Source organism: Piliocolobus tephrosceles, chromosome 13 (genome assembly GCF_002776525.5).
Source record: "Piliocolobus tephrosceles isolate RC106 chromosome 13, ASM277652v3, whole genome shotgun sequence".
In the NCBI taxonomy this organism is placed as follows: domain Eukaryota; kingdom Metazoa; phylum Chordata; class Mammalia; order Primates; family Cercopithecidae; genus Piliocolobus; species Piliocolobus tephrosceles.
The window spans coordinates 10,271,547-10,285,213 of NC_045446.1; the positions used below are offsets into that span (position 1 = coordinate 10,271,547).

Consider the following 13,667-nt stretch of genomic DNA (forward strand, 5'->3'; position numbering starts at 1 on the left):
AAGGATCTCTAGGGTTCACACCCCTTGGAGAGAAGGGCATTGCTGGCACCTGACTGGGCCAGTCTCCTGAAGGGTACCCCAGCCCTATCCAGCAGGGTACTGAAAGCCTGGCCTCCTCAGGCTGCCTTTTTCTCAGCCCCAGCTTCCCTTTCCATGCTGCTAGACTGCCTCCCACTTTACCCAGTCTGCCTAAGGGGCAACGGGCAGGAAAACCTTCCTTCTGCCCCAACTCCTACGAGAGGAGGATGGGTGGGAAAGTTTCCTTGGCAACCTCTAGTTCACCTTCTAAGTTCGTTGTCACTCCCCTTTTCTCTGACGATGTAAGTCCAAGGCAGCAGGAAGCGTGACGGCCTCTAAGTTCTCAAAATCCAGACCAGGGATTTAGCATCTACCTGGGGACTTGGGCCTTTTGCCAGTTGAGACCAAATCTGGGCATCCCATGCCCATCCTGAGCTCTGCTCTGCCCATCCCTCTTGGTGAACCGAGGGGCCGGTCTGTGTGGCACAGGTCAGCATTCCCTGCCTGGCCCTGCTGCACACTGGGCCTCAAGGAGCTTAACAACCACAAGCAAGATTCTGCCATTCATTCTCCTCCTTTCTGCTTAAAACTGTAGATGTCGGAGATAACCTGCCAGGTTTCAAATCCTAAATCTGCCACCTACTCAGCACATACTAACTTTATTATTGTCATCAACATCATCAAGTCAAGCACAGTGGCTCATGCCTTTACAGGCAGCACTTAGGGAAGCAGAGGCAGGAGGATAGCTTGAGCCCAAGAGTTCAAGACCTGCCATTCACAAAAAGGAAAAAAAAAAGAATATATTTAAAAAGGCAATATAGCGAGACCCTCATTCACAAAAAGGAAACACACACACACACACACACAAAACCCCAAAACAGAACAACTGTAACATCAACATTGTCAAGAAGGAGGTGAGATTATTACAAATAGGGAAGAGAAGTACCCAAAAAACGACCGGTGGCCAATATTGTCAGACATCTGTGCCAGGCAGCGATCTTGAGGAACTCTGCAGTCCAACAGAACCAGGTTCAAGTCCTGTCTCCCCCACGTACAAGCTTTAATTTCCTTATCTGTAAAGTGGCAATAAACGTTCCCTACTTTACAAAAGTAGATGAGAGAACACATGTAAAACACCTTATCCAGTGTTCAGTAAGAGCAACCATTATGTCCCCAAATACTACTGTCTGCCAATCCAGAAGTCTCACTGTCAAAACAAGCTTCCAAATCAAAGTTGAGCCTGCTAAGCCTGCTACAGCCCAGCTGGAGGCTGACAAGAGATGCTAGGGGCCCTTCCGCAAAAGGGGCCAGGTTGAGTGCCTGCTCTCTCCTCCAGACCTGGTAGACTGCCACACTCCCTCAACCTGTTGCTAGCTGACACCAGCCTTCAAAAGAGGGAAGAAGGGGAGTTAGGAACTCAAGACAGGGTCGCTGTGAAGGGCTGGTCCCACACTGGGTATCCAGGACAGGGAAAGAGAGGAGGTTCTGCTTGTTCAGGAGTCAGAGAAGCAATAAGCACTGATGCTTGCTCTGATCCCCTGCTCCAAAGTCACCAACCCACTTTTCAGGACTGAACCATCCAACTCACAGGACTCCAAGTGCTCAATCCTTCCCTTACTTACCCCTGCACCCCCTCTTCTATGCTGTAATATGTTTCCCACAGCAGGGATGTGAGCCAGGGTAAGGAGGCAAGCCACTGGGAGGAAGCAGAGAAAAGAGAACGGGAAAAGAGAGGAGAAAGTCTCCAACAGAAAAGCTTCTTGGGGTAAGGCCCCAAGTGAGGCAACTTCCTCACCTAGCTGCTTCCCTGAAGGATAAAGTGGTAAGAGTATGCAGTGGCTAACATGGAGAGAGAGTTTCCCTTTGTGGGTTCTGGCTGCAGCATTCAGCTTGGCCCTGGGTCTCACCAACAGAATGGCAGGCTGCGGATTAGCTACCCTACTAGGCCAACTCAGTAGGACCTGGGGAAAACCACGTTCTCCCCTCCACCACCATCCTCCCTGCTCATAGTAAGATGTGGCACACCAGGCACTCCCAAAGCCCTGGCCCATATCATAGTCCAGGCAGGCCCTAAAGGATGGAGGAGGTCTGTCGAGAGGAGCCCCTATGGCTCTCAAGTAGCCTTTAAGAAGAATAAGGGGTCACCCTGCAAGGCAGTTATTTGGAACCAAAAGGCAAACCAAGCAGTTACTAAGCAGGCCTGATTCAGAAGTAGGGCTGAAACAGCTTTGGGGTCTGCTACTGAGAGGAAAAGAAGGCAGGACATGGAGGAGAAAATAAAAAGACAGTTTTGCATCCACTGGGCCTGTCAGGCCCTTTCCGCCTGGGATCTCAGACTTGGCCTAGGTGTATTGTCAGGCTTGCCCGGAAGACAGTCGCCACCCCGAGAGGCCTGGCGCTGACTCAGGTAGGCAGGGCCCCTGTCCTAATGCTGGAGGCTCCTACCAACAGTTGTCCCGTGGAGAAGCTCATGCTTTGGGACTCTGCATTCAGGGCTGGCCTCAAGTATCCTTTGGCTTCCCGAGGGCTGAGAAGGGGCCAAACCAGGAGAGGTGATACTCCCTGGCCAGAAGCAGAGTAAGCCGGGTACTACAGAGTGGGGAGAGAAGAGTATCCCTTGGGCACCGGCCCTGGGTGACAGGCCTAGATCCTAGGCTCCCCCTCACTGTAGCACCAGAGCATCCTCTCTGAGGCCTCGGGACTCTGCCTCCCACCAGTCCCTCCTTACCCACTTGTCAAGCCGCTTGTTCCCAGGGGAGACTCTTCTGATATGTGCCCCCTCTTCCTTTCCTAGTCAATGCCACTTCCACATCTGGACAGCCTTCCCATGAATATTACTATGCTGGACTCAGGCAGGGCGCCACTTAGCAACTCTCTAAAGATCCTATGTTTGAGGTGAGAAGGAAGAAAGAGGGGGAGGCAATCCTAGAGTAAAAAGGGGGACAACATACCAGACTGGAGAAAGGGAAAAGGACTACCAGCGACTTCCATTCAGCAGAGCTCACAGCAGAACCTGTCAGGCAGTGAGGGCAAAGTACAGAGGCCGGGAAGAGCCAGGCCCAGGGCGGAGGCTGCCGGCTCAGCAAGCCACCCTTACTCAGCCGGAGCAGGCGACACCTTCCACCACCTCCTCAGTGAAAAGTAGCTAAGCAGCCAGGCCGAGCGGTTCCTGCCTGGGAACCTGGCCGGTGTCGCAACCGAAACCACCACTAGCAGAGAGAGACTGGGTTTGGCAAGGAGAGCAACAGGGACAAAGCCCCGCTGGCTTCTCAAGGGCCAGAAGCCTGGTGGTAAGGAAGTGCGTGCAATTCCAGGACAGTACACCAGAAGCAAGGTGGGAGGGAAGGGGCAGGAGGGGAACAGGGCAGGAAGGGAGACAGAGAGAGAAAGAGGCGGGTTTAGATCAACTTCCTTCTCCCCTCCCCCTCCCTCCCTCCCCGGAAGTGGGCAGCCCCACCCTCCCCAAGGTGCTTTGCTGGGTAACAGCTGGTGAGAGGGTGAGGAGACTCACTGCAGCCACGGCTGTCATAAAACCCTAGCTCACCTGTAGCAGGTGGGACCTGGGTAGGGGCAGATGACTTTAACAAAGCCTCCAATAGGGCTGGGGAGGAATACGTGTGACTCAGATGTGCTGACCCAGAGTGGCGGCCCTGCCAAAGACCAGCAAACCACCCCCTCAAGCACGAAGTAGGGAGGAGGGTAAGCAGAAACCAACCAGCAAGCTGACAGTGGCAGATGGACCTCCTACTTCCTAAAAAAGCAGTGCTTAACCTTAGAACCATGCACATTCCACTTAGACACAAAATATTTTGGGCATAATTTCAGGGAGTTCGAGGACTCTATGTAAAGCCCCCTAGAGGTCTGTTTTCTAGATTAAGAGCCTTTATCACTGATAGAGCATTCTATCAATGAAAAAATCATGTTTAATCCTAGATTTTGCCCAAAAGCTAGAAACAATCCAAATGTCTCTTCTAAGTGCCTTCCAGGCCTGCTGCTGAAAATTCATCCATCCCTAGGTTCTCACTCACCCAAGTCTCCAGTCTCCAGTTTTGCCTTACCTTCAAAACAACACTGCTTTCTCAAGGAATTCCAAAGGCCTGGGATTCCTCACACTTTCCTCCTGCTAAGCCCCCACTATCTGGGCACATGGTGAGCACGGGGCAAGCTGGCTGTCTCTCATCTGGAGAAGACTCCCCTTCCAGACCAACGACCCCTGTCTATGTGCTGGTTGCAGCCTTGCCTCTGGTTCTCAGAACGATTTCTCATTCATCCCTGATTCTAGGCGAGGCTCTTTCTCATTCAGGAACTCTGTGACCTTCTCATGTTGGTAGCCATTAACCCTCTAGGGAAGGGCAAAGCTTCCTCTGTGCTCTCACAGCACTTAAGCATGTATCTCTGCAAGACCACGCTACTCAGGAATGGCCAAGAAATGTTTGCCTTACACATGAGCCCTGGCCAACAGATCCACATTTCTGACACTACTGTATGTCCACGTTGTTTTCTCCAAACACACCTACAGGGTAGCTGGTCTCCCCGTTTTCCATTGAGAAATTGGCATTCAGAGGTTATGAGACTTGCCCCAAATCTCACAGCTTCTCCGTACAGAGCTGGGGCCAGAGCCCAGAGCTTTTGTCACCATTTCAGCACTCTGCTGTTCCTGACAGTCAGTCTCCCTTACCAGTTTCTCATCAGCCCTTCTTTGATGCCTAGTTGTGCTCTAATTTCTCCCAAAAAATAAGCCTCTGGCTCCTCCTCCATAAGCTAGGAGGCAGAAGGTATGAAGGCTCAGGAAAGGCACCCGGGACAATGGGAATGACAATGTTTGATTCCGGCCAATGGTGGAGGGCTGTTTAAAGGCCTCTCCCAGTGGTCTCACAGCAACCTTTCCTTTTCCCAGCCCCTGAAAAGTGGGCCCTGACTTCAGTGGGCCCACTGGATCCTGGGCTCGAGCTTGCCTGGGCCCTCCGGCCCCTTCACTCACTGGTAGACTGAGAACCAGAGCAGGATCAAACAGCTTCATTCTTCCAGTCCCTTCATTTTTCTAGGGCTTTGCAATGTGACAGAAGGACTGTTTCCTCAATCCTATTTGTAGGAGACAGTAAGGGGTTTTGCAAATGGAGGAAATACAAAGCACTGACCTCAAATAGAAAGGCTGGGAAGAGATAGGGTAGGATTTAGATAAAAAGTCACATGGGGGCCAGGCACGGTGGCTCACGCCTGTAATCCCAGCACTTTGAGAGGCCGAGGAGGGTGGATCACTTGAGGTCAGGAGTTCGAGACTAGCCTGGGCAACATGGCGAAACCCCATCTCCACTAAAAATATAAAAATTTGCCGAGTATGGTGGCATGCTCCTGTAATCCCAGCTACTCAGAGGCTGAGGCATGAGAACTGCTTGCGCCTGGGAGGCGGAGGCTGCAGTGAGCAGATCGCGCCACTGCACTCCAGCCTGGGCGACAGAGTGAGACTCTGTCTCAAAAAAAAAGCCACATGGGGCTGAGCACTGTTGCTCGTGCCTTAATCCCAGCACTATGGGAGGCCATGGTGGGAGGATGACTTGCACCTGGGAATTCGAGACAAGCCTGGGCAACATAGTGAGACCCTCTCTCTCCAAATTCAAAAATTAGCCAGGCATGGTGCCATGGGCCTGTAGTCTCAGCTACTCGGGAGGCTAAAGCAGGGTGATTGTTTCAGTCCAGGAGGTGGAGGTAACAGTGAGCTATGATCGTGCCACTGCACTCCAGCTTGGGTGACAGAATAAGAATGACTCTTGTGACTCTTATTATTATTTTTTGAGATAGAGTCTCACTCTGTTGCCCAGGCTGGAGTGCAGTGGCGTGATCTCGGCTCACTGCAACCTCCGCTTCCCAGGTTCAAGTGACTCTCCTGCCTCAGCCTTCCGAGTAGCTGGGATTACAGGAGCCTGCCACACACTCAGCTAATTTTTTAATATTTTTAGTAGAGATGTAGGTTTCACCATGTTGGCCAGGATGGTCTCAATCTCCTGGCCCTGTGAACCGCCCACCTTGGCCTCCCAAAGTGCTGGGATTACAGGTCTGAGTCACCGCACCTGGCCTCTTTTTTTTTTTTTTTGAGATGGAGTCTCGCTGTGTCACCCAGGCTGGAGTGCAGTGGCGTGATCTTGGCTCACTGCAACATCCGCCTCCTGGGTTCAAGTGATTCTTCTGCCTCAGCCTCCCAAGTAGCTGGGATTACAAGTGCATGCCACCACATCCAGATAATTTTTGTATTTTTAGTAAGACGGGGTTTCACCACCTTGGCCAGGCTAGTCTTGAACTCCTGGCCTCAAGTAATCCACCCACCTCAGCCTCCCAAAGTGCTGGGATTACAGCTATGAGCCACTAAGCCCAGTCTCTTTTTTTTTTTTTTTTTCTTTGAGACAAGGTATGACTCTATCGCCCGGGCTAGAGTGCAGCAGCACGATCTTGGCTCACTATAACCTCTGCCTCCTGGGCTCAATTCATCCTCCCACCTCAGCCTCCCGAGTAGCTGCAACTATAGGGCCACAGCAATATGCCCGGCTAATTTTTGTATTTTTTGTAGAGAGAGGGTTTTGCCAGCTTGTCCAGGCTGGTACTGAACTCAACAATTCAAGCGATCTGCCCATCTTGGCCTCCCAACGTGCGGGGATTATAGACATGAGCTACCACTCCCAGTATAAGACTGTCTCTTAAAAAAAGTCATGTGCCTGTGGCAAGTCCCTATTTATTAATTTATTTTTAGACGGGGTCTTATTCTGTTGCCTAGGCTGGAGTGCAGTGGTATGATCTTGGCTCACTGCAGTCTTCGTCTCCTGGGCTCAAGTGATCTTCCTCTTGAGCACCTGGGACTACAGGCATGTGCCACCAAGCCCGCTAATTTTTGTGTATTTTGTACAGACAGGATATCGCCATGTTGCCCAGGCTGGTCTTGAACTCCTTGGGCTCAAGCAATCCTCTCACCTTGGCCTCCTAAAGTGCTGGGATCACAGGAGTGAGCCATTGCGCATGGCCATATGGGACATCTTGTAACTGGGAGTTGGAGTCCCTTGTTTTTTAACCCTTCCTCCCTCACTGTATCCAGAAACCGTCTTTGCATCCTTTGATTCTGAGCAACTATGGTTATCAACTGCCAAGAGTCAATAAACCAGAGGAGCATTCAGTGTTGGAGAGCTTGTCAAACTGGCAGGCACTCACCAGTGGAGAGCCTGGATGCTCCCACCCCCAAAATTAACTGTGACTGCTCCACTTGAGAAACAGCCACATTCCTTTACTATCCCACTGTAGATGAGAGGCAGGGGCTGCTCCCTCTTCCCAGCCAGGGTAGGAGCCTCCCTCACAAAGGATAACCAGAAAGCCTGCAACTTAAGCACAAAGCCAAAACCAAGGTGGTTTACTGCCCTGTAGCTCTCTGAGCTACAATCCTCAACACAAGGCAGGGAGATCAGCACTGCAGCCTGGCCCATGAGGCAGGCCAGGCCTCAAACTTGCCTGGGGAAAACCTGACATGGCAAAAGAGGTGAGAACAGAGAGCCACCTCCAGCTCACTCTCCTTCAGGCCTGAAAGCCACAATGCAAAGAGCACTCTCCAAATCTCTTGTCTTCAGAGCCACTTGAAAGGCTGGGCTCCTCTTGAAAGTAGATTCTACCGAGCAACCAGGGCTTTAGAGGCTTCCAGGACCACTTTCATCCCTGAGAATCTGCTTGCTGGGGTCTGGTCTCTAAATCCCCAACTACTGTTACCCTAGCAAACTTTCGTTCAACAGTATTCTGGAGCCCTGGCTCCAGTTGCAAAGCTCAGTAAGATCTGGCTCCTGCCTTCCAGAATCTTAGAAGAGGTAAACTATACAGAAAACTTACTAGAGTCGCTCTGCCCACCTCTCCTGCTTACCAGTTGACTGAACATGAGCAAAGTGACATAACTTCTCCAAATCTGTTTCTTCATTTGGGACATAAAGATACTAGCTGGACCCATTTCACAGAATTAGAGGGAAGATTAAATGAGAAAATCTGGCCAGGCATGGTAGCTCACGCCTGTGATTCCAGGACTTTGGGAGGCCAAGGCAAGCAGATCCCTTGAGCCTAGGAGTTCGAGGCCAACATGGCGAAACACCGGCTCTACAAAAAAACACAAAAATTAGCCGGGGTGTGGTGACATGTGCCTGTAATCCCAGCTACTTGGGAGGCTGATGTGGAAGGATCACCTGAGCCCAGGGAGGTAGGCTGAGGCTGCAGTGAGCCATGATCACACTGCGGCACTCCAGCCTGGATGACAGAGTAAGACCCTGTCTCAAAAGAAAAAAGAAAATCCATGTCAGTGTTTACCATAGAACCTGGTGTTCGGGAATGTCTTGATGATGTATTCTATCATTATCTAGCTTCACTTTGGGGTAGGAACCATTGTTTCCCATCTCCAAGGGTTCTCTGGGCTCTGGGAAGAGCTACAATACCTAGAAACTTGACTGTAAGTACCAGTATAGCTAAGTTGATTCCTGTCATCTTGGTATTCCTTCTATAACAAGGGAAAGTCAAATTCTTGCCATGGCTGGGCCATGAGGCAAAGAAGACCCTCTTTCCTAACATAAAAGCATCCTGCAGGAGGAGTAGGTGAATGACAAAGTGCCCATGCCTCTGCCCTCTGTGTGGCCCAGAGGATGATGACAGTGGTCCTGCCAGGGTTCTTCCCTTCTTCATCAGTTCCTTAACTCCCTCCTCCCAGAAAAGGTCCACAAAACAACTGATATACCAGTACCACATGGTGCCAAGGGCTGGGGGAAGCTCACACTGCCAGCCTCGCACTTTATGCGGTTCCTCCCATACCAGTGGGTTACCGTAACCATGGAGACCAACAAGTTCCTCCATATCACAGGAGAGCCAGCCTGCCAGTAGCCCAGGGCTCTGGGGGATGGGGGTGGTGGGGGTAGGCAGAAGGCAGCCTGCAGCACAGAGGTTTGGCTCACTTTACAGAGGACTGTGGGGAGGTAGCAGATCCTAACCAGTGCAGCTGAGGTGGCTGGGCTTCCTCCTAAGCTCGTTTTCTTTGCCTAGTGTGTATGTTCTTGGCATATTTTCTGGGCTCTCTAGACACTGGGCCTCTCTTCCTAGCTCCACTGTTGTACACTGGGGATAATAGTGAAGGGTGCCGTTCCGGACTTAGACCTGTGATAACCCAGCTCCACCGCTCTGCACGTGCACATACACAAAACATTGGAACAATACAGAAAAGATTAGCATGGCCCCTGTGCAAGGATGACACACAAATCTGTGAAGCATTCCATTTTTTTTTTGTTTTTTTGAGACAAGAGTTTCGCTCTTGTTGCCCAGGCTAGAGTACAGTGGCGCGATCTTGGCTCACTGCAACCTCTGCCTCCCGGGTTCAAGTGATTCTCCTGCCTCAGCCTCCCAAGTAACTGGGATTACAGGTATGCACCACTATGCCTGGCTAATTTTCCTCAGGTGATCCACCCAGCTCGGCCTCCCAAAGTACTGGGATTACAGGTGTGAGCTACTGAGCCCGGCCCATATTTTTTAAAAGATTAAAAATTTTATTATTTCAACCTGGGCTTGGTGGCTTATGCCTGTAATCCCAGCACTTTGGGAGGCCAAGGTGAGCAGATCACCCAAGGTCAGGAGTTCAAGACCAGCCTGGCCAATGTGGTGAAACCCCATCTCTACTAAAAATGCAAAAATTAGCAGGGTATGGTGGCACGCACCTGTAATCCCAGCTACTAGGGAGGCTGAGGCACGAGAATCACTTGAACCTGGGAGGCAGAGGTTGCAGTGAGCCGAGATAGCACCACTGCACTCCAGCGTGGGCCACAGAGTGAGAATCTGTCTCAAAAAAAAAAAAAAAAAAAAATTTTTTGAATAAATAAAAATAATAAGAAAAAAGAATAGGTCAGAATTGTGGTACAAAGAGCTACCCAGATCTACACATACTAAAAGGAAAGTGGTCATCTATCCTACACGTCTTCCTGTGATCCAGGTAAGTCCTCTTATCCCTTATTTATCTCAAATCCAGACACTGTCTTAGCTGGGAGTGGTCACTCACTTCTCTGGCCTCTCAGCACTCTATCTGTACCCTTCATTTCTTCTTCTTTTGTAAGAGATGAAGTCTTGCTCTCTCGCCCAGGCTGGACTGCAATGGCACAATCACAGCTTACTGCATCCTCAAACTCCTGGGCTCAAGGGATTCTACTGCTTCAGCCTCTCAAACAGTTGGGACTACAGGTGTGTGCCACTATACCCGGCTAGTTTTTCATTTATTTCTTTTGTAGAGATAGCATCTTGCCATCTTGCCCAGGCTGGCCTCAAACTCCTAGGCTCAAGCAATCTTCCTGCCTCAGCCTCCCAAAGTGCTGGGATTATAGGCGTGAGCCACCACACCCAGCCCCATTGATTTGTTTGTGTCCCCATACCTTAACCCCCTCATGCTCTGACAGATCAGAGCCAGTGTCTCCTTCACCTTCATATACCCTCAGTACCCAACAATGCCCACACCTACTTGGCCCATGTTATAATACGTAGGGAACAAGAGAGGCACAACTTTTTCATCTTTAAAGTTGCCTACTCTCGACCCCAAGAGATAAGGGTAACGGAAGGAAGATCACAACTTCTTGCTACCAGCCCTGTTTCCCCCCGTTCAAGGCATTTGTTGCCCTTGAAGTTGGTTGGTTACTACCTGTCCTTCCTGCTAGACTACATTACAAAAGGAGGGACCTTGGTCTTTTTTTTTTTTGAGATAGTTTCTTCTCTGGCCATCCAGGTTAGAGTGCAGTGGTGTGATCTTGGCTCACTGCAGCCTCTGCCTCAGGAGTTCAAGTGATTCTCCTGCCTCAGCCTCCCAAGTAGCTGGGATTACAGGTGCCCACCACCACGTGTGTGTTTTTTTTTTTTTTAAGTAGAGATGGGGTTTTGCCATGTTGGCCAGACTGGTCTCGAACTCCTGACCTCAGGTGATCTGCCCACCTTGGCCTCCCAAAGTGCTGGGATCACAGGCATGAGCCACTGCACCAGGCCAGGTCTGTCTTATTCATGGCCCACAACAATGCCCAGCACAGTATTCAATATAGCACTGAATGAATAAATGTGTACAAATGAATAAATAAGAAAACATGTTGGGGTGTCTTCATGACAGTCTCTGGGACCAAGTGATAACTGACAGCCCACATCAGTGTGCTCTGCAAAAAATACCCGTGAGGGTAGTGAGCCACGAGATCCCCTATTCCAGTGATGGATGAAAAGTGAGTGATCACCAAGGTGAGCTGGAGACAGACTCAAAATATAGGCACAACCAGGGACCAGCAGGGCCCATCCCACTTGCTCCCCTGAATCAAGCCCTAGCCTTCCTTTCATCAGAGGGAAACCCCTCTCCTTCAAACTTCCTGCTGCCCAAGACAACCATCAGGTACTCCCACTTAAGACAGTTCTCTCTGCCTCTCTACGTTTAGTTTCTCTACTGCTTTGCTATCAAAACCATTGTGTCTTGCTGTGACAATGAATGCAACTCGAGCCATTCTAAGAGCTACCAATTGGGGACAGACAGTGACTTGTATAAGAATCTAGGAGACATTTATTTATTGTTGGCCACACTAAGAGTTCTGCTTTAATATTTCTTACGTGAACCAATGTACTGACTCTAAGGCCCTGTTAACTGTAGGGTGTCAAAATAATTTCACCCATACACACCTGCCTCCTGTCCTGCTGCATGAATCAGTATTCCCACCCTGCCCCCAACCCCTCCCCGAACTGCCTCCTGTTACAAAAAAGCAAAGGAACTAAAAACGGCAGCTGTGGAGCTCAGTTGACTCACCCAGCATAATCATCTCCTCCCAGAATCTCCCATCTTCTCCTGGGGTTTTTGCCAACACAAAGTAAAAAAGAAGCATGAGATCTTAAAACAAAACAAAACAAAAAAACTCTCTCAGCATTTATGCAACAGTCTTTCTACCTGGATACAGATTTAACCCTTTGTTTCTGCCCTTTCCAATGTGGTTTCCTTAAAACTTGCTTGTCTGCTGAGGATAAGATCCAGTCTGGAGCTGGGAAACAGGCCTTCTAGACCCCCAGTTCCAGCACTGCTGCTGGAAAGTGCAGAACAAGACATGTGCCTCTTCCTGCTGCATCTTTCTCTGGAAGTGAAGAAATACTGCCTTCCTACTCCTCCAGTTTCAAAGAGGGAGTTGAATTAGAAGGAGGAAATGTCAGAAAAAAACACTGGGACAAAGTTTGTTGCCCCAGAAGTCACCATGGCCACAGGTCACAGCACATCAGAAACCACCCCAAGGCTGTCACTGCCACCCTCACCTCAGAACTGTCTCCCTGTTGGCCCGTCTGCAAAGTGGCTACTCCACTTAAGTGACCACTAAAAATCCAACTGGCTGATCTTTCTAGAAGCAAGCCCTTACAGGGCTGCTCCTGCTGATAGAGAGAGGTGCTATCTTTCTCCTGCAGCAGATCATTAAAAACCCAAGCAGGAGAGGGCACCTAAGTTGTGGAATGAGGGCCATCCTGTTTCAGGTGCTACCAGACTATGGATCAAATCAGCTGACATGGAGAACCCAGACAAACCTAGCCCTCAAGGCAATCACAGAAGACAAGGGTAGCTCTCTAGCAACTTTTCTGGGTAGGAAGAGGAGGGTGCTTCTTTTTTGCCATCTGGCATATAGGAGGACAACTTACTTGTACAATAGATAGTGCCATGACCACAAAATATGATGTTTTAAATGTTTTTTTTTTTTTTTTTTGAGACACAGTCTCACTCTATCACCCAGGCTGGAGTGGAGTGGTGTGTCATCTCAGTTCACTGTAACCTCTACCTCCCGGGTTCAAGTGATTCTCCTGCCTCAGCCTCCCGAGTAGCTGGGAGTACAGGTGCGCACCACCAGGACCAGATTTTTTTTTTTTTTTTTTTCTTTTGAGACGGAGTCTTGCTCTGTCGCCCGGGCTGGAGTGCAGTGGCCGGATCTTGGCTCACTGCAAGCTCCGCCTCCTGGGTTAACGCCATTCTCCTGCCTCAGCCTCCCCAGTAGCTGGGGCTACAGGTGCCCGCTACCTCGCCTGGCTAGTTTTTTTGTATGTTTTAGTAGAGACGGGGTTTCACCGGGTTAGCCAGGATGGTCTCGATCTCCTGACCTCGTGATCCGCCCGTCTCGGCCTCCCAAAGTGTTGGGATTACAGGCTTGAGCCACCACGCCCGGCCTTTTTTTTTTTTTTTTTGTATTTTTAGTAGAGATGGGGTTTTACCATGTTGGCCAGGCTGGTCTCAAACTCCTGTCCTCAAGTGATCTGACTGCCTCGGCCTCCCAAAGTGCTGGGATTACAGGTGTGAGTCACCGCACCCAGCTGAATACAAAATAAAGAGACACTTCCACAGGCAAATGCAAATCTGTTGCAGCCTATTAGTCAAGAAATCCCCAAGTTACCAAAAGTTCTGTTCTGAGAAGGAACTCTTTTTCCATAGAAACATGTTACATATGGTAGCTGTGTTCTCAGGACAGCCCATAAGGTCCCATCATAGTATTTCAAGTGGTACGTGAATCGTACTTAAGAGTTAAACCATAGCTCAGAATAGGAAATGGATTCAGAGTTCCAACTCAGGACCTGGGAACAGATCTTTACTCTCCAAGCACCATGTGCAGCAGACACTGGGG

General features: G+C 50.0%; 1 protein-coding gene and 1 pseudogene across 17 annotated transcripts in view; one reads left to right on the forward strand and one right to left on the reverse strand.

Moving 5' to 3' along the window:
- MARK2 (microtubule affinity regulating kinase 2) overlaps positions 1–13,667 on the reverse strand; it is a 74,900-nt gene that overhangs the window by 19,628 nt on the left and 41,605 nt on the right. For 2 of the 17 annotated variants that reach the window (XM_023186088.1, XM_023186085.1), the window contains exon 1: positions 1,641–2,647. The exons of 4 other annotated variants lie outside the window; for them this stretch is intronic. In XM_023186088.1, the coding sequence (XP_023041856.1) occupies positions 1,641–2,069 (429 nt within the window). In that variant the 5' untranslated portion in view covers positions 2,070–2,647. Of the gene's footprint in view, positions 1–1,640; positions 2,659–2,746; positions 2,949–2,969; positions 3,419–13,667 lie in introns of those variants that run through there. 11 more of the 17 variants (XM_023186090.1, XM_023186091.2, XM_023186083.2 and 8 more) reach the window with 11 other exon arrangements.
- LOC111522493 lies at positions 9,199–9,299 on the forward strand (annotated as a pseudogene).